General features: G+C 32.4%; 3 protein-coding genes across 3 annotated transcripts in view; 2 read left to right on the forward strand and 1 right to left on the reverse strand.

The window, feature by feature from the left end:
- Positions 1-556: 556 nt before the first annotated feature.
- LOC108916309 (GATOR complex protein WDR24) lies at positions 557-8,098 on the reverse strand. Its single transcript, XM_018722523.1, has 10 exons — positions 7,766-8,098; positions 7,597-7,713; positions 7,320-7,542; positions 7,046-7,259; positions 6,745-6,993; positions 4,763-4,941; positions 4,505-4,706; positions 4,249-4,444; positions 2,076-2,264; positions 557-2,017 (listed from the first exon to the last, which is right to left on the reverse strand). Exons 1-10 carry the CDS (start codon positions 7,854-7,856, stop codon positions 1,293-1,295), a joined length of 2,385 nt encoding a protein of 794 aa, XP_018578039.1. The 5' UTR covers positions 7,857-8,098; the 3' UTR covers positions 557-1,292.
- A 251-nt stretch (positions 8,099-8,349) lies between these two features.
- On the forward strand, positions 8,350-8,993 carry LOC108916305 (39S ribosomal protein L55, mitochondrial). Its single transcript, XM_018722520.1, has 2 exons — positions 8,350-8,675; positions 8,825-8,993. The coding sequence occupies exons 1-2, from the start codon at positions 8,508-8,510 to the stop codon at positions 8,969-8,971; spliced, it is 315 nt and encodes a 104-aa protein (XP_018578036.1). The 5' UTR covers positions 8,350-8,507; the 3' UTR covers positions 8,972-8,993.
- Positions 8,994-9,609: 616 nt separating this feature from the next.
- Positions 9,610-24,355, forward strand: part of LOC108916306 (dual specificity testis-specific protein kinase 2) — a 67,882-nt gene continuing 53,136 nt past the window's right edge. The window contains exon 1 of the mRNA XM_018722521.2: positions 9,610-10,388. Within this exon, the coding sequence (XP_018578037.1) occupies positions 10,128-10,388 (261 nt within the window). The 5' untranslated portion in view covers positions 9,610-10,127. The remainder of the gene's footprint in view (positions 10,389-24,355) is intronic.

The following is a 24,355-nucleotide window of genomic DNA, read 5'->3' on the forward strand; positions in this document are numbered from 1 at the left end:
ACCCCATATTTTCAAGTATAAGTTCTCGGGCCCTGACTCCATGGTCAAAGCTGTCAAGCACTAATCAACAGTTTATTGACTTATAAGGAGCGAAAACATATTTAATTATCTATATACATTGTTAGATATAAAGGACAAGAGGGTCCGGCCCGACTAATTAATTGCCATTGCCATGGTTTTAAGGGAAGTTAGGCCGTCCGCGGCAAGGGGGCAGCAAGATCGGCGCCGTCAGATCTAAGAAAAGGTACCTCAAAAAGAGATGATTATTTGCTTAAACTGTTAGAATAAAAGTGGTAAATTTAATAAACAATAATGATAAATGTGTAATTAGCCAGATTTAAAGGCGTCGGCAGCAATGCCCCCTGAATCCTGAGGGCCTACAAACGGCAAAATTTATGGGTGCCAAGCCAACCCTTACTTTGATATACCATAGTTTATAAACTCATGAAGTATTCCGTTATAAATTATTTATGTGATGTAAGACTAAAGATCCAAAATATGTTGCATAGGTAGGTAAATTCATTATATGACATAGTTTGAATGAAAAAGAAAAATATCAAAAATAAGTTATGTTTATTTATAAATTATTAATTACACAGTATCACAACACTTGGTATTTAACATACTAAAGTGATATTTAAAATAGAAATGAGAAAAAAAAACAAGGAAAAGATTAAAGATCAGAAAGTAATTTAAAAGTATTCATAGTCTTGTACCTTCCATCTGCCTATCGAAATACACAGTAACACTAACATATCTAATTTTAACAACAGTGAATTCAGATAAAATAAATGAATGATAACAAGATTTATGGATTTAACATATCTTGGATAAGGCACTTGAAAGAAAAACGGAAATTACTTCTAATAAATAGCTACCACACTCAGTTGGCTAATGCTGGAGAATAAATAATGCAATAAATAGCGATAGAATTAAATAAAATATGATTAAGGCAGTAATGTGTAAAAATACACAGGAACTAAAGAAGCAACAAATTTGGTATATATTTTGCTACACATTTCATCTATTTTTATTACATTTCTCGAGTCAACGGTATTTGATACATCCTCAAAATATCGACTAAATTCAAATGAAAATCACAAATGCTCAAATCAGCTCTTATTTTTTAAGCATATGAATGCATCAATAAATCTATATAGACCTATCCCGACTGCCTTAAAGCTTTTCAATTGAAAGAATTTCGGCTTTAACGACCACAAAATACCACAGCGGGGATCTCCCCACGGACCCCACTAATAATATCATATCCCACAATTACTAAATAATCATTATTATCTATACTCGCACATGTGACCACAACCAGTAGGACAAGTTCTATTTATGGAAAACCACTGCCTGATATGCATCAAATGGCCGCCATGGGAACAACCTTGGCACCAAACGTACAACCCCCTGACAACCTGATGGCAAATGCTACACAAGGCGTAACGGGACGAATGACACCTATCGCACAGCCACCCTACTCTCTGTAACGGCTTGGCGCATTTACTACAATTGGTATTGAATCTGGTGCTCTGCTGGTTCAACTGGAACACCGACGGCAACCAGGCCAGTTTTATCACTTGAGTGGCTACGTTCCACAAACGGAACCTGCCAAGGATCTCGATATAACCCAAAAGCCAGTGCTCCTGGAGGGATTCGCTCAGGTCTTTCAGGTATTTCCTGCAATCGCCCAGAACGATCAAGATACAAGCTGCCGTTTGGATATCGCCTAGGATGGCGTGATGCTTCAACGCTTCGATCACTATATTACTGGGATTCCAAAGGTTTTTCTTGGGCGGTTTAGATACGGATATCAAAACGGGAGGCTGATCGTCGAACTGGAAAGTGTGGGGTTCCTCATTAATGTCTGGCGAGTGGTGATTGGGAAACTGCTCTGGAGGAGAGGAACGTTCTAAGATTTCATGTCGAATAGGAAAAGCCTCGTTGGGAAGGGTCCAGTCTTGTTGGCATTCAGGCGTTATGTGGTTGAATCCCCTGTAGCTTGTTCGGAAATCTGAAAGGCATTGTTAAATTTTATATATGTCTTGGGTGATTACTGAAATTGAGCTTACCGGAATTCAAACTGTCTATTTCCATATCGAGTTCATTTTCTCCAAACGAAAAGTCGCCTTTCGGCAGTCCTGTACGAAAGTTTAGGTCCGCAGGGAAACCATTATTGTAAATAACGGCATGGTCCACTTGATCTTCATTTTCTGTTTCGTCGTCTCCGCCACTGAACTGCGCTGCCGGAGTGTCGCCACCTTCAAAAATATTTATGTAATGATAGTCGTTTCATTAGGTAAAATTCTATACAGTGTCCCAAAGTTCATGCAACAAAATTTCATAGATTCTTAAGACAAATTTAGGGTACCCGTATTCTTTCTTTTTGCCAAGTGGCCCCCTCTTTCGGAGTTACAGCCCCCTGAAATCCGCCCCTAAGCATAATATTTTTTTTATCTCAGAACCCTGTTGTACGAGAATCACTAAATTTGGTACACAGGGGTTTTATGAAATGTGGAGTCTGATGGTGCTACACTTTTTGGCGGTGAACCCCCTTAAGACAGTTTTTCGTGGGCCCCCTTTTCTTTGGAGCCACAAAAATTTAGTGGCATATTTAAATTTGTTAAAAATTATTAGCCCGCTAGAAAGGCATTAAATTTAGAAACTGTTTTGGCCCTTGATATTTTTTTCGTAAAACGCAATGTTTTCGAGAAAAATGTCAAAATGTGATCGAATGCCATATCGTGATTCCTTAAAAATATTGCGTTTTACGAAAAAAATATCGAGACAAAAAAGTTTCTAAATTGAATGGCTTTCTAGCTAACTAATAATATTTAAGAAATTCAAATTTGCGACAAAATTTTTTTGGAGGCACATGAAAAAGTATGTAAGGAAGTTTCCTGCCAAAAAGTGTAACATTCAGATGTCACATGTCATAAAACCCCTGTTTATCAAATTTAGTGATTCTCATACAATGTTCTGAGATATAAAAAAGACTATTCTTAGGTGTAGATTTCAGGGGGCTGTAACTCCGAAAAAGGAGGCCACTTGGCAAAAAGAAAAAATACGGGTCCCCTAAATTTGTCTTAAGAATCTATGACCAAATTTTGTTGCATGAATTTCGGGACACCCTGTATAAAATTTAAAGTTATATTCAAGTCAAAGAATGACAATGTACTATACATTATACAAATATAAAATAACAAAAATTTTGCTGTATCTTAAGGCCGGTTGATATAAAATACACAATTTAAATGAGAAATAAAATCGCAGACAAATTCTGGAAAAAGGAGAAATAATTTTTTATGAATTTCATTGGTTTGTGACTGAATTAGTGGAGTCATACCATCTGCTGAACGTAAAAATAAGAAATTATTCCAAAAACTATAGTGGTCACTATTATTTTTGTTACTTGCATGCAGTTAACAACAATACAATTTAAAAATTAATTAAAACAAAATGTAAAATGGAAGTTGTAGTGTAATACATTTTACATAATTTATGACACAGGTAATGCAGAACGACAACAAACAATAAAATTTGATAAAAAGACCCTACAACTTTTCTTTAATACTTCGTTCTTATATGAACAAAATTTTGTAGGAACGTTGTTTTTGCGATTTTGCAAAAATATATTTGCGTTCGTTCTAGCTAGAACCAACTTTTACCCTGCAATGAGGATGGCAGTACCAACAACGACCAAGAGTAGCAGTTAGTTGTAAAGTGTAAATCTCAATACACTTATTTAACGCAAAGAAATATCACTTAAATAACTCATCTTATCGACGAAAGAGACCGAGACCGGTATATGTCTGGTGGTTTCTATTGACAAATGAACCTAGTTGTTTACTAGATATTGCATGTAAAATTCAATCGTTGGTGCATTAGTCTGCAGAGTAACTGTTTACCGCAATATAATAAATTATATCTTCAGTTAAAAATAAGTAAACATATTTTACACATATTATTTTCAGAGATATAAGCGAAAGAAAACTGAAAAAAGAGCAATTATTTATTTTTTTCTTTTGTTATAAACAATATGATGCTCGACCTCAACAAATACACAAATTTAGGCTTTTAATCTATGTATTTTAACTTAATTTTAAGCCCATAAAATTCGATGTAGGCTCGATTTTTTAAACAGGCATGTGTTTGGTCTAATTCGCCCGGACTGGAAAAGAATTACTGATGCTACAAAATCAAATTGATCATTTGTCTCATATAAACTATTTGCAAAAACCTCACCTTTTGATTTTTGATCGGGTTCTACATCCCTAATGGTATTTATGGCATTTTCAAGACCTATACCAGATGGAACCATAGTATTAATTGGCATGTTATTATGAGAACCTTCATCACGGTTGTTATTTGTTGCATTAATAGAATTCTGCATAAATTCTTCACCATACATTGTTTTTATTATCTTCCATATAACGGATATCTAAAACAAAAAATCAGCAATATATAAGAATATCCGTAATATTGTTTTCGGCGAACTTACATGCGACTTTCCAAACTCTCTAGCTACCGCTGAATTATGCTCGCAAAGTTCCGATATACTTCTCCCATGTAAAACGTAGTTCTTTGCTAGCGCTAGAAAATTGTCCGATTCCTGTTTCTGGATACAATTAATATGTGTGAATTGTAGCAAATTACTCGATGTCTGATGGAACTGATCTGCAGATTGTGTTGTTGATATCTTCCTAACAATATGATAAAAATATACCCAACCGATGGATTAAAATATATAAAACTATACCTGATAATACCAGCAGTAGCTTTGGCTAAAGAATTGTTGTTATTGGTGTTATTATTTACGGTAGAGACCTTCCTAGCATACAAAATCTCTCCCATCCTGTTCAAAGACACACCTTGTGGGTTTGCCTTACTAGCTGGCCGCAAAGCATCATTGAATGAGTGTTGATATAATGTGCAATCCTAAAAAAATTTAATGCATTTCCTAACGAGTGCAACTTAATCTTCATATGACACCAGACAAATATGTAAGGCAATTTCTAAAAATATATCGTTACTGATTACAGTTGTCTATGAGGTAGGAAATACAGAGGCGGATTCGATATAAATTATTCATAAAATTAAATTAAATCTGTGACTTATTTCTTTCTTAAACCATTGCTACTTGAAACAAATTTTAGAAACAAAACCTTAAGTGCATGTTCTAACGTGAAAAAGTAATTTTTTATCGTTGATTAAGGCAACCTGATTTTGAAGTAATACTCATTTTGCTGGACCCAAACCTGCGTAGACACAACAATAAACAACAATTCCATGAAAAAAGATTGTGAATTATCAACTGACTAATGACTAATAGCATGCAGTTTAATATGAAATTTCTTTAGTTATTTTTAGGACGGAACTTCTGATAAAATTTGTGGGCGAGGTAGTTACTCTATGACACAATAATACAATAATACTTGTCAGTAAATAATAGTTATTTATTTACCAAGTCGAGCGAGCGAAGCGACGAGGCGAGTAAGAGGCGAGTTGGATAAAGTTACTTTACTAGAGAAAAAATGGAGATATTAATATAACTTATCATATTTTATTATAACAAAGTACTTAAACAGAAAAATAATAGAATACAAAACAAATCTACTTATTTTTTGTTAAATAGGTATTAAACATGAACATACACCCTGACATCATTATAAAAATTAGTTCCTGAAGTCGCAGGAGTTTCAGTTGAAAATGTTTGAGGATTATTATCTATGTTAACAATTTGTAAATTTTTAGTAGAATTATCATTGGCAATAATTATGTTCTGAATTTAACTTTCACCTAAAATTGTCTTTTCGTTTTATTGAACACAGATTCTGGCAAATGCAGATAGATGGCAATTTTGCTTGGTACACTTCCAAAAGTGTGGATTCCAACTATCTGGACTGTGCATTTACCATTTCTAGGAAGTTAGAAAAAATCGGTCGTGAGGCGTCTGTTTAGGACGCATAGCTAAATATTTGTTAAATAATTCTACAAATTTTACTTTACCTTCAAACTCTGAAGTGGTCACAAATATTTGAGGCCTGTTGACTTTAAACAACCTAAATTATTTCTTTGTGCTCTATGTCACTTACTTTTAAATTCAAAAGTTCTTTATTATGTAAAGCCGTTAAACTGTTGCTTTCACCATGGAATAATACGACCACATTGAAAAGGGAGATTGCCCTTTTGATAACTCCGAAAAATATACCAGTAAAACATTTTCACTATATCTTTTAATTTCATGTTTTTTGCATTATTCCATAATTATGCCATACTGGCACTTGTATTTCTCGACTGATTTTTGTGGTAGAATTTCAACACGTTTCTAATGACTTTTCCCGAATTTCAGGCGGCGTGCACTGAATGTCTTCTTCCATCAATTTCTATACATAATTCGTGACAAAACTTTTACTATTGGGCGACAAACGATTACTGATTAATATCATACAGTAATGGCTAAGTTGATAAATATTTGCGTCAGATAAAAGGCTTGATATTTACAATAAAATAAATGATTTTTTACTTCCGGTAATGGTAATGCAAGGTTCTATTGACGGTTGGCGAGAAATAAAATCACTTATGGTATGTATACCACAATTTTCTTGAAAGGTATTTCAAAATTCCTTTAATATTATATTAATTTAATTCATCACATTACTCACCAGATTTTCTTATGAATAGACTAGGCGGAGATAAAAAGGAAAAACAGAAAGTTGTTAAGATATTATAAATACTTACCCGGCCACTGCTTAAATATACATGGGGGTCTCCCCTCCAAGCAACTCCACTAGCAATATCCCTATGTTCGTTAAAAGAAGCGAAGGGTATATACGGCCTACGTACATCCCAAATATTTATGCTACAGTCGATAACTAAAGCACAGCTAGCTATGTGATACTTTCTTTGAGGGCGCCACTTTACATGCCCTATAGAAGCTATAGTATGTATAGTGTATTCAAGTGTTGGCTTACTCGTCAAATCCCATACCTAAAACATTTTTTTTGTAAAGTGTTTTTGTAAGGTCAAAATAAAGCACAACCTTAATTGTTTTGTCTCTACTAGCAGTAGCAAGCCAGGTACATTCGGGATGCCAGTCGCACGCAAAAACCGGACCGCTGTGAGCTGTGTACTGTAACTGACATTTCTCCGGCTTTCTTATATCCCATAATTGTACACTACCGTTGTCTGAAACAGCCGAGAATGTGTAAGGGTTATGTGGGCTAAATTGAACATCCCTGACACTCTCCGTATTACTAAAATATTATTAATACAGTAAGAAAACTATATGGTTCTAATCGGTTCAAAATAGGTACCTATAAAAAACTGAAACTGCGCTCTTTACTCTAAGATCAAAATATCTCATTGTGCCGTCTTGAGATCCCGATATGAGCTTAAATGGTTCAGAGGCATGAAAATTTACTTTGTTAACAGTTCTTTTGTGATCCTGATAGTCTTGTTCCTGCATAGCTTTGCCCATTTTTGTGAGGTTCCATACACATACATGGCCATTTGTAGCAGCAGTTGCCAAATAACTATCTAAAATAGATTTAGCATGAACATATCATCCTGAAGAGTAAAATTGATATTTACCATCTGTGGAACTCCACGATACATCGTTGCAGGAGAAACTCAAATTTAAATGTTTCGACGCCCGAAGATTACAAATTTCTCTAAATTTATCTTCTTCTATTGCATATACTTTGAAGACTAAAAATTGGAAAAATAAAATATGAGCTATCGATACATAAAACATTTGTACCATTTCGTCCACCTATAGCCACTTGTGTGTTGTCCTTATTTAATGCTAGAGCATTTACAGGACCTTCTTGAGCCACATGAAATGTTGCCATTTCTTTAATTATTCGTCAATCACTAATCTATTTAGTTCACTATGAAAAAGACATCAATGATAAATATGGTTCAAAACACCAGAGGAACGTAATAGGTACATATATTAGTGTAATACTGGTTTCAAAAATACAAAATAAAATCACACATTATTTAGTTTTTTCCTAATATTAAAAATAATAGTGTAATAATTAATCAATTATTTGTTTTTAACAACACCAAAAGAAAACAATCCAATAAAGCAATAAAGGTCAAATCAAATGACAAATGACTAAAGTCAGAATTAAGATAAATAAATATATGTGAGGATAATTTCTCTCCAATGTTATCAGTCATTCTTTGATCATTCTTTTGGAAGAAGAATAAGTTTTAAGGAAATATTTACTACTCGCCTCGTCGTGTGATTGTGATATTGTTACCACCAATAATACACATCTGTTTTAATTTTGCATAACCGATAAGCACTCAATTTCATTTTGACATTTAACATAACCTATACTTCTCTAATCAAATCTAAGACATAACCTATCTTTATTCCTTATTCATTTTCATTCAAACTGAAAAAAAATCAATATACTATTTACACATTGTAGTGGTAAGAAGTAAATTATATTGTAACATTTTAAGTTGGAAGTAGTTATATTTAAAAAAAAATGTCCTGTTGTAAAGGTCTACAACATATTCGAAACTTAAATTCTTTATCTGCATCAATTACGAAACCCCACAGATTAACTTATGTAAGGACTTATCCCACAGTTCTTGTTAATCCTGACGGTTCAACTGTAACGATAAGGTATCCTGAACCTAGAAAAATAATAAAGGTAAAGTTAATATACATTTGAAATAAGCGAGGGAGATTTCACAGCTATGTTTCTAAAGTTATAATAAATAATATATATTTGCCCAAATTACTAAATATACGAATGATAAACATGATTCAACAATATACAGAATGTAATAATTTTTTCAGCTGCCAATTAATATTTGGGCTCTTAGTGAAGCAGAAAGGAAAGCAATAATAGAACAACGTAAACCGAAGAAAAAAGTTAAATTGGAAGATGATTTAGAAGATTCTTTCGATTCTAAAAAATATTTAAAATATTTAAAGAAAAAGTAGTATATATTGTACTTGTATTAAATAGTTAAATAAAGTTGATTTAAAACTATTGTTTATTGTTTTAATTAGGTAATATTGGAGAAGAAATTTTGTAATATGTATTATTCAACAAAATTGAATTTAATCTTTTAATTTTTATAATGTAGCTTCGGACATTATGTATAACATTTGTTAACAGTTGGATTCGTTTCTACACTTTCATTATGGTAATTAAAATAATGGAAACAATTGTGTTAAGTTTGGTGAAGAAAAGAAAGTATGTGAAATACGTTTCCTGATGGGAAATTTTCACTTCTTGAAAACATTTTATTTATTGAGTCCCATGATCTATCTTCACACTTAAATATTACCCAATATAAGAAGGATGAGAAAATTTTGTAATATCTGTAGAGAATCGTGTGACCAGCTTGTTTTTCTGTGAATGGTCAGAAATAATCTAGTTCTGGTAATAATGAAATATTCAAATCAGGCGCATTTTTATTGAGTGCGCACGCATACTATTCAGCAGTATGAAGGAGAAATCACATGAGTATCTCTGATTTGCTTATTTACACCAATCAACATGCAATTCATTGTGCCGAGAACGTAAGTCCAGACTTATTTCGTTAAGAATATGGCAGCTGCTGTTTGGGAGAAAGCTTTGCAGTGTCATACACTTTTTATTTACCTTTGAGGCTTGAAAATAAAAAGGTGTACGGTGAGAAAATTAGGTTTCGGTACCTAGTCTCGTATTCGAGTTTTGTAACTTATCTATGGTGATTACTGGCTTTGGTAGTGCTGATTAAGTGAACGAGTGTTTAGTGAACTATTTATTATTTGGTTTGTGGTGTAAAGGTTTTCTAAATTTAATTATAAATCCCGCATATACATACTTGCGCCGTCATATTTCCCCTAGTTAAACGGTATGTAGGAAAACTGTGTTAAATTAAAAACTAGACATTGTGCTGGGATTAGATTTAAAGTCGTCGGAAGCCGTTTGTTTATAATTTGACGTGACATGTCAAATGTAAAACGGTGGTAACAAAAAATAATTTTGATGTTTCCTTGATAAATTTTAAATTATGTGTAATATAAAGACTTACGAAGTTCGTCTAAATTGTACACAAATATGTACGAAATTGGTTAATAACACGTAAATTAATTTCCATCCAATATTATGATGTACCCAGTAAATAAAAATGAATCGGCTACTAAAATTTCGTGTATATATGACACTCCATGTGACCCTAAGGACAGCGATTATGAGAAGTTGTTTTGCCCCAATAATGAACTATCCGAACCTCCGAGGGCCCGCAGTGATAGACTTAAAACGGGCTCTTCTTGCCAAGCCTTAAAACATGCGGTGGCTGCCCTACACCGGCTCGATGACTTCCGAAGAGAAAAAATTGGCGAGGGCTTTTTTTCCGAGGTCTTCAAGGTGAGTCCCACAAATATCTCGTACGTTTTTGCGAAAAAAGCTAACTAGGTCATACATATGCTTTTGTTAACCTCGAATTTCCATATATGAGAGGATTTAGGTGTCTTATTGGACCCACGGTCATTTATACAAAAAATGACATTAAAATGAGCCGAGATAAACAAATATCTGTAAATAACTTGTAAGGGATCTGGCCAGAATCTCCGGTTTATTTTTACACCCAGCTTCAAACACAGAAATGAAAACATTTAAAAATTCTTAGCTCTGTAAAACAACTACGCCTACACACCTTACCTGGAGTGTTTTTAACACTGCAATAAATATCCGGCAAACAATTATTTTTTAAATTTAAATCGAGACGCATTGGAACACTAGAATTCTTTAACAAAGTTGTAAAAAATTGCGCGTATGTTTTTACCCACATTAAAATGAGGGTTAAACATAGCTTCAACATAAATACAATCCGATGGGATATTTTGTTTAAAAAGGATATTAGTTTAGTAGGTTATAGCCTCACAAATATCGTGAACTGTGGTAATTTTGTTTATTACCGCTTTCGAGAATACTATCTATAAAATAGTAAAGGTTACAGCCTTATTATTGGAAATTAATTAATTACTAATGCAAAAAATATATATTACTAATTTACTATTAGGTTTGATTCTCGGTTTGATTTTTTGTTTAATAGGATAAGTTGCAAATTACTTCCGAAATTTCCTAGTTTCTATATGTCTGTTCAAAATTTGGAAAGGGCAAGTTAAAAAAAGTTTTGATTTCAGGAGAAAACTGTTCACAAGCAGATTAAAAGACAACAAATTCTTTAGGTGTATAAATTTTGTAGCACTATTTGTTTTCATGCAAACCATCTGTCGAATAGTTGTTATTTTCCAATTCCATAATATATTAGAAAAAGTGAAGGTATGCGACTTGGCATACAAGTGACGGCAGATGCTTTGAGAGATCAGAATTCGTCCCATTATTGAGATTCATGGTTGATCTCTTTTCTTATCTACAAAGTATTCCGGATCCGTTTTCAATTATTTTTTTTGTTATCACAAAATGTATGTTGAAACGAAAAAGAGACAGGTACAAGCTCATCCATCGGGTCAGCTTTCACGTAATTTTTTCGAACATGCCAACGCATTTAATTCAACAAGACATGAATTGAAAAACAAATAATGGTCATTATAAAACTTAACTTTTTTTCAATAAAGTTAATTGTTTTTCTCTAGTAATACAATGTAAATTGTCGAGTAAATTGTAATATAAAATATGTAATGCGAAATATTTAGACAAATGATCTCACAAAAATGCAATTTAAAAATGGAAGATTTAGCTTTACACATTACAGTTATATAATTTTTTTCAATTGCGTACGCGTTTGCGTTATCGTTAACACAAAATATATTGTTTGTCGCTGCATATTTCTTGCAAATTCACTGCCGCAATTCTTAGCAAACATTGAAGCTTGCAGGAAAATAAAAAGCTGGCATACTGCCCACTAACCAAGTTCAATAAGTGTGCGGAATCTCTCTCAATAGCCAACAATTTTTTTTCTAGACGTCTTGATAAAATATCTTATTTGCCGGGTGATTTCCACCCAACGTCCACCCACCTTAACTTGTTTTTTTGAGGCAGTAAAATATGTGAGCATGTACTTTTTGCACAGGTCTTTGAAAAATGATCAAACATATTAGTATACAGGGTAAATAAAAGAGTATACTTTTTTTAAATGGGACACCTACTTATATCTGAATTAATTTACTGATTATTCATTTAATTCTAAGCATTTTTATATAATAAGTCATATACTCAAAGCCAACGGTCTTTGAAAGATTAGCAAGTAAGTAAAATTTTGAAATTTATAATTTTAACTCGAATTTTAAGATTTTAAGTTCTTATCTTGTAGCAATGGATAAATCAATAAAAGTGACAGTGACAGTAACTTCCTCAAATAATTCAAAAAGTATCGCTGCAAATTCTTATTAAAAATGTCATACTCGCAAAGAGAAAAACAAATAATTTTAAGTTCGTTTATTCGAAACAACTATAATGTCACGCAACAAGACTTAACTCGAAAAAAACAAGAATCCTCCTTGCAAAAAGACAATTAAAACGATATTCGAAAATCTTCAACAAACATCAAGTCTGAACAGAAAGAAAAGAGTGCTGCAAGATAACGAAGATGCGCAACTTATATTACTTTTTGTGCAAGAAAATCCAAATAAGGCATATTTTAAAAAGTTTGCAAGAATGGAATGTCCAAAATACGCCCTATTCAAAAGTTCAGAAGGCTCTCAAGAAAGCTGGTTACAAACCTTTCAAGATCAGACCCACTCCAAAATTGACACAGACGCATAGAGAAAAGAGAGTAGAATTTTGCCGCCTTATGATGGAAAAAATTAATATGGCATGATAAATAGAAAAAATACCAGGTATTGGGCTACAGAAAATCCATTCTGTTAGGTACAGAGAATTTAGATTTCAAGGGCGCCAGTGCGTTAACGTTTGGTACGGACTAATGGATAAAAAAATTATTGGACCTTATTTTTTCGATCAAAACTTGAATGGGGACTCATATTTAAACTTTCTCCAAAACGACCTAGAAGATTTTCTAGATGAATTATCTTCGCAGCATTTTGGACATGTTATATTCCATCAGGATTTAGCCTCACCCCATAGCACCATAAAACCAACGTTTAACTAATGGCCAGCCAGCAGTCCAGATCTTACTCTAATGGATGTATTTCTATGGGGATATTTAAAAAATCGCATTTACCAAAATCATATTGAAAATATAGAACATCTTGTGCACCTTGTATAACTTTTTGTAGGCTCCAAAATTAATAGGAAATTTCTTTTAAAACAGGATACTATGGTGTATTTCAGGAAATTCCCACCAGTATCATATTTACATAAGTTACATATTTACTTTAACTTAGTCGGCTGTGACAAAATTTTGAGAATCAAAATGCATAAGTGAGCTGTGGAACTCAAACAACGTACATGGTTATTTTCGTTGTCATGGAAACATCGTCCAGGCCGGCTGGATTTTTTTCTAGTATCTTCTTTGGCGCATCCGTTTATTTGCCTTCAAAGCTTTTGTTACTTTATCGGTCGTTCAAGCCTACGCTTTGCTGACTGTTTATTTTGATGTTATTTTTCCAGCAACCCATCAGCGTCTGCAATCGGATCTGTTTTCGTGAATCGCAATATCTGTTATTGCTTATCATTTAGGTAGTTAAGTCGTCCACCCATGCTTACCAGAAAGACAAAAGATTACTTCAATTATTAATAAAGTCGCGTTAGCCCACGTATGTTGTGTAGGGAATGATCGATATCTGGATTATATTATTAGCTATTATTTTACCGCCCAGTGTGAGGTCATAAACCGACGATCCGTAATTTCGTCGAACCTTTTCAGTTTTGTTTACGAGTTACGTAACGATTTACAAAATCGTCATCCTCTTAGTCTTACTCAACGTTTTATGACAGTTTTCGAAAAATAAAATCAGAATATAAGAGATGTAAGGATAGGTAGGTAACCTATCCTTAATTTTTTTCTCGAATATTTCTCAATATGGACTTCTCCACTAAAATAAACATAACATTTATATGCGTTGTATTTAAACTGCCGACCTTAATGCAGGTTATAAATTAAGAAATAACAGTTCAGATGATGGCCCGTGACATTTCCCCGTGTATAGGTTAACAGGAAGTCGCATATATTATATTTGGACATTCGTAACATAAAATATTTTAATGCCGATGCATTTTTGTTATTGTACGATACGCATGGCCTTGTTGATGTTGTCTTAACGTTTAATATGCGCATTTTAAGCCATTTATAAGGAACATTTTTATTGTATTTTTTAATTGGATGCATAACTTGACGTCAAAGAGAACATTTATTAATTACTTTAGTTAAAGTAGTTTACATCCTAATATTTCTTGTTTTAAATTTACTCTACTTATTTGTTTCTGCTGCTTAATTATACCGAATAACATTCTCTTGTTTTCATCGATGAAATACCAACGAAATCGTACCTTTTGTGAAACGCGGTTGCGTAAAGAATGGAACGTAAAATTCTTCATCGTATATTATAGGTATTACATATGCAATTTCATTTTGAAAGCTAACCATTAAATTTGCGTTGTTAAAAGTGTTCTCTCCTTGAACGGTAGCACCAGCAAAAATTGGGTATTTATTCAATTGGCATCATTTATTTTCGACGGTCTGTAACTGTCATTGGAGGAGGCAATCTTTTTTTTTCTTCCGATAGACTTGTCGGCTCTTTAAGTTCACTTGAATGGAGAAACGGCAGCGAAATCCGTATAACCTGTCGTCGTTAACGTTCGTTCAATTGTTTGGTAATTTTTTTTTCAAAACATCGGTAAGATTGTCTTCGACACACTATTTCTGTTAAAATTTTACTGTGGTTAAATAATTGCTGGAAATACGTTAATGCAATTACTTTCCGTAAATTTAATATGATATTTCTCAGACAATTGATAATTGTAATCAGTTACACAGTCTTTTTCCAAGTCGTTTGATATGCTCAACGATGGTATTCTCATTCGAAAACTGAAAACATTTGACTTCTCAGATGTTTTAATTTTAATTTTAACTTCCTATCTATGCAACAGGAAGCAATATTACGGTTTTAAATCCGATCTCTTTCTGGATTCATCTGGCGTGCTTCAAGGGTCAGTACTTGGGCCACGCTCATTCATTTTATTTATAAATGATGTCACTGATGATCTTAATGTTTACTCATTGCTGTATGATGATTATATGAATTGTATTATACTGTCAACAACTGTTATGACTGTGAACCATTTTTAACCTGTTGATATTGTTTTGTTTGCATACAGAAGCTTGGGTTTTGTTATTCGAAGTTGTATGGCTTTTGATGATACTCTACATTTAAATTTACTACACCATCTTTTGTTAAGTTCAAACTGGATGATGCCTCAATCATTTGGAACTTTAGTTATAATATTTTTGCATACGCCAATCGAAAAGTTTTAGACCAGCAGCTACTTCACCTCAACATTGCTCTAAATACTGGAATAAAATGTCATCCTCAGAATTTAGGCATTTATAATTGGATAAATCTCCTTTAACTTTTGTAAATTTCGGTAAGGAAAGATTCTCAATAAATTCCAATCGTCAAGTATTAAATTGAGAAGTCTATAACTTTTTAAATATTCATTTGTTAAGTCTAACTTATCTTAAAGGGACTTTCATCTTTTATAATGAGCATAACCCTCCACCTCTCATCACCTAAAGAATAAGTTGCCATCCATTCCACATTTTCGTTATCCTGGATTGTTTCTTTTCGATCTTTATAATATATTCTCAATAATTAACAAACAGTCGTGATTATTTACATAAATTAGAATCTGCCGGAAAGCTACCTACAAATCGTTGAGCATTTACCAGTGACGGCTCGTCAGGTGACGCAAGTGACGCACCGCTTCACCTAAAATTTCTATTCGGTTGTGCAATTTAAAATTATTTTTAATTTTATGTAAATTTCATAATTTAGGAATAATTCTATATTGAAAATGTATTGTGATTGTTTGTTTAATACGCAGAAATAACCAAAATAATTGCACGCTGAACGCCTTCGTTGAGCGGGAACATCAATCTGGTACCATACAACGTTTAGCATAAGTAAGTGACGCGGATCGAAATCAGTCTGTATTCCGTTTCACTTCGTAGCGTTGTTTACGGCGGTTGTCATGGCAACGAGGCGGCCAACATGGGAGAAAATTACAACTAAAAATATCCAGATTCATTTAAAGCCGTTTGACCTTGAAAATTTGAAAATTTTCGCCTGCGACGCTTTTTTTTTCTTTTTAGTTAATGAATGAATATGCTGCACCTATTCTCAATGTCACGAACCGCCACTGGCATTTACTTCATGAGAGAATTAGATGTTTGGTTTTGTTCATATGAAATGGAGCATTTACTTCCCTGAAGTAGCAAACGATGCTTGTTGCTTTGTAAAAGTTTGAATCAATTTGACTCAATATTCAAAACTACACTAACACCGAAATAACCGATATGCATTTCGTTACTGGACTAAATACTTTAATACCCGTATTTTATAAAGTAGACTTTGTCCGATATGACCATATGGACTGTTTTTCTTAAAATACTGTAAATAATCATCCCTTCGTACTTAAGGACCACCCTGTAGGCATTTTTGCAGCGGAGAAATGATCTAGGTATAGGAGTAGGTAGTACTCTTGAATATCTGCATACAGTGCGTTATAATGTGAATTATTATTAAGTCCGACAGTTGAAAAACAAGAGTATTTTGGGTTCCGTGTTTACACGAACTCTTTTTGTTATTTGGAGTAAAGTAAAACAAATGAAATATTTTTGGAATTATGGCCACATCCGTTTAAAATTAGCAAGTCGGGCGTCTTGTAACGGTGAGATAATTTAAAAATACCCCTTTGTATGTGCGAAAACATTTCAGTAAGTCTCTTCGTCTAATATTAACTAGTAATTAATTAGTAAAGCTCGCTGATTCACTCCTCGCAAATCCATTCACGTCTATTAATGGTAGCGTTATCTGCCGTAATTAATTCCTTGGCTGGCTTATATGCAGATGTTGTTTAATACGATAATGACGTTTAATCAATGGATTAGTTGCCTACGTCGTCCCCAATCGGCTTGTTGTGTTTCGCAACTAGTAATCCAGGCAGGTTAGGAGGAAGTTGCGGTGGTACGTGCGAATCATATACGTGTCAACAATATGTACGGTTATCGATGCCATCGGTGATTGCTAAAAGTAGCGAACTATTGGTGTGCGGATTTGTCAGGTTGTTTTTTCTAAATGTCGCTTGTCCTTTCGCTTCCATAACCCTGGTCATCACGAAACAAAGTTCTTTAATGGAACACCCTGTATATTATTCCATACAAAGAAAAAGGGTCCCATATTATACATATCAGTTTTGAAAATAACACAAGGTGCAGGATGTGGATATGATTTAATTTTATTGTTAGTTTTTTTACAATAAAAAAAGCATAAGGGTTGATAAAAATGCATGAAACGAAAAAAATTATTTTTTAATTAATGTCCTGGATATTTTAAATTTTATGAAAACAATAGCTGTGCTAGAATAAAAAAAGCTACAAAACAAGTTTTAATAAACAACAAATATTTTCTTTGGAATTCTATTTTATAATGTGTTTAAAGTGTTCACCATTTCTTCTCCTTCTTCATTTACATCCTGACAGTAATGAATTCGCTGAACAAAATTTTGTAGTGAATCTAAAAGGATGTTGGAAGCCTTTCCTGCATCTCTTCGATAATTGACGGCCTATTTTTATAAACCAATTTCCATAGTTTAGGTAACGTCAATAATACAAACAAGGGTCTTAAATATTTTAATCCTCCCAACTAGTTATCATTTAAATATGTTATATAACCCGATCTTCAGTGATTGATTCGTGTCTTAAAGGATTTATGCAGCAATAAATCTCTCTTTAAATATTGTAAAACTAACTATCAACGCATCCATCAATTTTGACAGTTAAACAAGTACACTTTGTTAATGGTGCATTGCTAAATCAAGTGTGAGGTACAGCAAAATTACAAATGAAGTTGAGTTTCATAATCTTCCTACCTTCGTTGAAATATCAAAAGCGATACCTTTGTCTTGAATCCAGTAGATCCAGAAAAAATGAATATACAGGGCATGTATTTGCTTAAGATTTGATAGATTCTGGTACAAATTTGTCCATAGTGAAACAGCGTGGAGGTTGCGAAAATAGTACTGTAGATGGAAGTTGTATAGAAAATTCCATCGATCAGAAGAAAAATAAATATCTTCTCGGCAAACAATGAAAAATGAATCAAATAGATTTAAGACTGGCATTAATTTAACAAACTGTGCTTTTGATATTTATAGTAATTAGTTTAGTTCGAATAAAATATCAAGAGTTACTATGCATACATTTTTTAATCGTAGTATAATTTAATGAATTTCATTATAGTCCTAGTGCTTAAGGTACTAACAGAGTATATGCAAACCAGCAAATTCAGATGAGCGTAAATACTAACTAAACCAATGGTAAAACATAGTGACATCGTAATGTACATATTTTTTATATGCTAGCTAACATATTTTATTTTCGGTACATTATGAGAGGTAAATCTGGTACGAGAAACTCGAAACTAACTTCGGTTTGCTCGCATCTTATTGATTATTCGAAATACAGACGAGAATTTATGAGAAGTATCAAGAGCCCAAAACATGTGTAATTGCGATAAATAACGACAATTTAATACCTACCAATATTTTTTAAATAATAATTTTTACTTCTCAATAATTCTCATATGCGATTTCCGACTGTTGTCAAGGCAATACATAATCTTTTAAACATGAAATGTTATAAAAACATCTCCAGAAAATATTGGGCGAAACACGTCGACAGGGAAAATAAAATACAAGGTCGCACTGATTTGTACAAGCTATTTTCCTCGATAAAAATGCTGCCTTGGGATTATCATTAAAAAAAAACAAAAACATCATTAAATTGCTAATATAAATATGCCACAGATTTTGAATAATACAAGGCATTCGGCATTTGTAAAAAGCAGTTATATTAATTTACAGATCTTATTATGAAATACGTCGTACAAATTTTAGCGTTTCTAAATTTAATTGCCTTTACAAGATCGTTGGGCTTCATCGGAGGAGCTTCTTTACCCATTTTATTATCATCTGGGTATTATGTTTGTTATGTCGGCCATAAAAGCGATATCCTTTCTACCTACGTATTTTAAATGATAGTCTAAAAATAAGTTGTTATAATTCGTGTTGCGTGATGTCAATGAGCAGGCTCCTGTCTCGTGTATGCAAAAATGTTTTTTAGATTAACTTTGATATTATTTAGGTACACAGTACAATCATTTTGCGAAATTGAAATTCGAACAGTGTTATGTTTATTGTATTTTTATGCTAGATTTGGAAACCGTTTGTGCGTTTGTATCACAAACCAGCAACTGTCGTTTCTGTCGTTAAATGGATAACTTCGAATTTTTCGTTCTCACTAAACATTATTTATTTGTTAAAATAGTTTGTTAGGAAATAAATTATGATGATAAATAAACTTCTGTCAAAGTTATTTGTTTGTTCCGCGTGACTCGTCCATAGCCACTGCGATCGTCAGATATTAATTTCCCTCTTGTTTTTTCAAAAATAGTTTTAAACTGAAATATATCCTGAATCAAACAGTCACATATTATATATTTTTGAAAAGAGAAAAATTTAACGAATCACTAATATATAGGATGTACCATTTAAAAAAAATTCTTTAAATTAGTGATTTAAATTATTCAATTGTTTTTTCTAATACTGTACTATAAAAATTCATAAAAAAGCTAAAACTTTTGTATTAAAAACTTTCTTGTACTTTCAATAATAAACTTTCAATATAATAAGTTGTCAGATTATAGTGACTAAACCTGTACAAATTTTGACATGTTTTATCTTTCAATTAATTAATTTAAAATTAATTAAGAAAAACCCTCTTCGAAGTAAAACAACTATAACCTCGACTATAACACTGTATCTCTGAAACGCAACTATTTATCGAAATCTTATATGTATTTCAAAATTATAGTTTTTTCTATGTGAAGATTTATACAAAATTGTAAATAATTTTTATCACACAAACCGTAATTTATAGAAAAAATTATTGAATCAATCATTAACTAGTTATTAACTTGCGCACGAAAGATATTTTGTTGCGAACAATGTTGGATTTGTTTCTAGCACTTTGTCAGTATCTCCTTATCGAACAATACTATTGTACTTAGATCTAGAGTACGTTACTATGAATCGTTCAAGTGTGAACGAAAGAATTGCCGACTGATCTGTTTGCATTTTCTCTAAATATGGCGCACATTCTAGCGACGACGCCGTTTTTATGAGCGTATATTTATATAGGGCGAGCGAAATGAGGGTAATTAAGTATGCTGCTTTTTCATTTATTAGCCTCAATTGTATAATTATTGACGTAATCTAATGCCGCAATTAGCCGTCATACGTCTGCGTGAATTAAGTTGATACAGTTACCTCGTGCGAGTTATTTTTACGTTTATCCCATACAGATAGCTGTATGGTATGGAGTTCGACTTTTTCTTAATATGCAACTGCTGGAGTAGTTCGTTGTTTACATGAAAATGTTTCCCAGTATCTTATCGTGCACATATGGAATTCCGCAAGGTTGCGAAGCTACAATCAATTTTTTTTTGATAAGGTGTTCTAGTTTTCCATATAGAGGGTGAATTTTAAATTTGTACATATGTGCATTAAATATGGTTTAAATAAAATAATGTTTAATAATAATAATAATAATAATAATAATAATAATAATAATAATAATAATAATAATAATNTAATAATAATAATAATACTAATAATAATAATAATAATAATAATAATAATAATAATAATAATAATGCCTTTATTTTTTACACATTTTTTTTTATACAAAGAAGTATTTTAAAGGATGTCGATATTCACCATACGGTGTTCTTCCCTATAACCATCTAGGAAAGTAAGAAAGCATTACAAACATACGCTATAGCAAAAATAAATTAACACACATAAGAGGGAAAAAACAATTATATACACACTAATACAGAATAATTGATTTGTTATTTTCACTGACGGTGTTTGTCTTTTAAGTGTCTAAGTTTTCTTTTAAGGCTGTTACACTGCGGCGCACAAATGATACTTTATAGAGTATTCGAGGCGTTTGTATTTGAAGTCATCTATTTTGTTGTACAGAAAAATCTCAAATATTATGTAGAATAAGAGTCCAAGTTTGCCTATTCCAAAAAACCATTGCTAAAATAGTTATAAATATTGTTGAAACTTTGTGAACAAATAGTAAAACAAATATATCAATTCTACCATAAAAATTTTGCAACGATCGATCGCGTAGTTTTCGATTGAAAGGATTGTTAATTAAGAAAATTTCAAATAGTTTATCGCGTACCGTGGGTTTAAATTAAGGTTTAGAAAGAGCACACCATTTTTTAGACATACTTGTTGTCATAATAGACAATGATCAATACTAAAAATACCTATTTTTACACTTTTATAACCATTTAGAATTTTTTTTTTAATTTTCAACATCTTACTCTATAAACAACTATTTATTGCACAGAGAGTTTTCTATGCAATCGACAAAATCTTGCACACATAAAAACTACGTCTTTACCCCTTGCTTTTTAGCCGACAGCGACAGCTTTCTACTGTGTACTGATATTCGTTGATAATAAGTTCAATAACGAAAATAGTCGTTCAACATTTACTGAGATCACATGTGCACATCTAAATTAGTCGAAGTATTTTTACTAATAGTGGCTTCGCATCAATCAATTTATTCGATACGTGTCTAGCGGCACCCTAATGCCTGTCCTGTCGGCCTGACGTGCTCCTGAACAATCCAAGGTTTTTTGTTGGGGAACGTTAGCCGTGCATTTCGTTGTCGCTTGGTGTATGACAAGTGTTTTTATGGCAGTCGGTATAGCATTGTGTATTGTGGACATAGAGCGGCACACAGCTTGACCACAGATTTATCCCATTTCTCCTATTACAACGCGTATTGCCTCATAATATACATGACTACTGTTTATTTATTTGATTGTCGTCATAAAGTTTCCGATGTCTAGTTATTAGTGACCTATAAAAAGAAAATTTCTAGATTTTTTTTTCGTATTTCAAGGTTTTTACCAACACTTCAAAATTAAGTTTCTTTAAAAATAAAAATGCGTTTATTTAAATAAACTCTATAAATTGCCCCGAGGAAAATGTCCGAATTGTAGCCCTGACTCTTTCGATTTATATCAACGTGCACGAGTAGGTATTACATTACAATAAAAGTGTATTATTCCGAGCGATGAAATTTGAACCGCAGAAACATTGAACCGTTGAGTCATACGGATCAAGGTGAATTGGCCATTTTCGTCTCCAACCTCAATGAAATCATGCACATTAGCATTGGAAATGCTATTTTGGAATAATATTCCACGATTTATTTTTATGGGAACTGCGAAAATTACCCACAAATAAATCTTGTCGTTGTAGGATAACCGTTTCATTCTGATCCCTGTGTCAGTCCACTTTCCATTTTATTTGTGTAACTGAAAAAATGTGATTTTTTTTTTTACAAATTACGAAAATAACTCTTTAAGGGGTATACAAATTTGAGAAGAATATTTGCGATTTAAAACTTAATGCTTAAATTCTTGAAAAATATATTTCTTTCAAAAATTCATCATGGAGTTGGAAGTTGTATAAAATTTAATAAAATGAGTATAATGGAAAAATTAAATTATTTTTTATGAGCTCTTAAAATTGGCACGTGTTTGATTAAAAATTATTATTTATTCTAAACTTTGCAATGTTACATTATTTTTAAGATTTAGAAGAATTTAATAATTTCGGTTTCCATTCATATACAGGGTGATTCATAAATGGTGAGCAAAAACGAAACCTCGTATTCTTTGGTGAATTTTATGGGGAGTCTTTCTTATAAAGTTTTTATCTAGGACGTTAAAAAGATTCAGGGTGTTCATGGTTGTTACCGTAAAGCAGTGGAGTACTATCTTATTTAGAAAAATATGCCACCGATACCCTGTATCTCCGCCACTGGAACATGTAAATTTTAGAAAAACCTTCAGACAATGTTTATATAAATACATTTGCTTAATTTCAAATTATCTCACGTACTTTACTAGTTTTTAAATTATTTAAAAAAGATTAAAATATTTTTAAGTAAAGAATACAAGGTTTCATTTTTGGTCACCATTTATGAATCACCCCGTATAACTCTTGTTTATACGTATTGAAATTATTTCATTTCGAACATGTGAAAGTGAATGCATGCATGTTCCATAGCATTTAGAGCAACTTTTAGTTTTAATAAGACAACTAATTTATTTGTCATCAGGGAATTAGTAGTGGATTACTTCAAAAATGTCTTTATCGCTTGGCACCTCGAATATTTTCTTGCGCTTTGTAGCTGAATTCCTCTGAACAAAAGTTTTATCTTATCGTAATTTTAATCTCTTAAATACCTGTTGAGCACGACACTAAAATGTGTTGAGGACATTCTCGCTTATTTCGACTCGACAGCAATTTAAAAATGTTTATTACTTTGCATGTACATATTTGAAGATAGTTGAAAAAAGAAAGGTAAGAAAAATTCTCCGAATATGTTTTCTTATAGTTGTTTTACATTGACAATTTATTGATGAATAAATTGACGAAGTTCTTCATGAATTAATTCACGAATTTATTGGTAAACAGTGTGGTTTTACACTGCTACAGACTTTGTCAAGTTTTTGGCGTATGAACCAGTTCTACCAACGAATCAAAGAAGCAAATTAATTTCAAAAACGCCACCTTTCCACTCATAATTGTAGTGATACAACAGCGGTACCGTTTTGACACATATTATATAAATATTAGTGTTTATAAGTAACAAATCAGTAAAAATAATGCAAAACTAGTACGACGCCACACAAAGATTTACATATTCCAATAACATAACCTCATTACTGATCTGAGGCTGGAAATTTGTCGTGTTGGTACTTCCGAACTTCACGAAGAAATTGACGAAAATTAGAACATGCTCGAATTCGTCAAGAACTTGATGAATAAATTCATGAAGTTATTTGACAGCAGATTTGATGCATTATACTTAATAAATTCATTCAATTCATAAAAAAAGCTAAAACTTTTGTATTAAATACTTTTCTGTAATTTCAGTAATAAACTCAAAATAAGTTGTCAGATTATAGTCCCTAACCCTGTACAGGGAAAAAAGTTATACCAGGACCTACTTTTCCTCAGTATCCAAACTTTTTAGATATTCGTGTTTTGTCCAACTTATCTTAAAAATAATTTGATCTTTTGTAGTGAAC

This window comes from Anoplophora glabripennis, unplaced genomic scaffold (assembly GCF_000390285.2).
Source record: "Anoplophora glabripennis isolate ALB-LARVAE unplaced genomic scaffold, Agla_2.0 scaffold1253, whole genome shotgun sequence".
NCBI classification, from domain to species: Eukaryota; Metazoa; Arthropoda; class Insecta; order Coleoptera; family Cerambycidae; genus Anoplophora; species Anoplophora glabripennis.

What these genes read in the sequence shown, in the direction of transcription:
- LOC108916309 (XM_018722523.1), bottom strand. Translation starts at nt 7,856, where the DNA reads ATGGCAACATTTCATGTGGCTCAAGAAGGTCCTGTAAATGCTCTAGCA. An exon ending in TATATTTAAGCAGTGGCCGG is followed by an intron (nt 4,942 to 6,744) that starts GTAAGTATTTAT and finishes AAATTTTTTTAG; the next exon opens with GATTGCACATTATATCAACA. An exon ending in AATAGACAGTTTGAATTCCG is followed by an intron (nt 2,018 to 2,075) that starts GTAAGCTCAATT and finishes AATGCCTTTCAG; the next exon opens with ATTTCCGAACAAGCTACAGG.
- LOC108916305 (XM_018722520.1), top strand. Translation starts at nt 8,508, where the DNA reads ATGTCCTGTTGTAAAGGTCTACAACATATTCGAAACTTAAATTCTTTA. An exon ending in AACCTAGAAAAATAATAAAG is followed by an intron (nt 8,676 to 8,824) that starts GTAAAGTTAATA and finishes TAATTTTTTCAG; the next exon opens with CTGCCAATTAATATTTGGGC.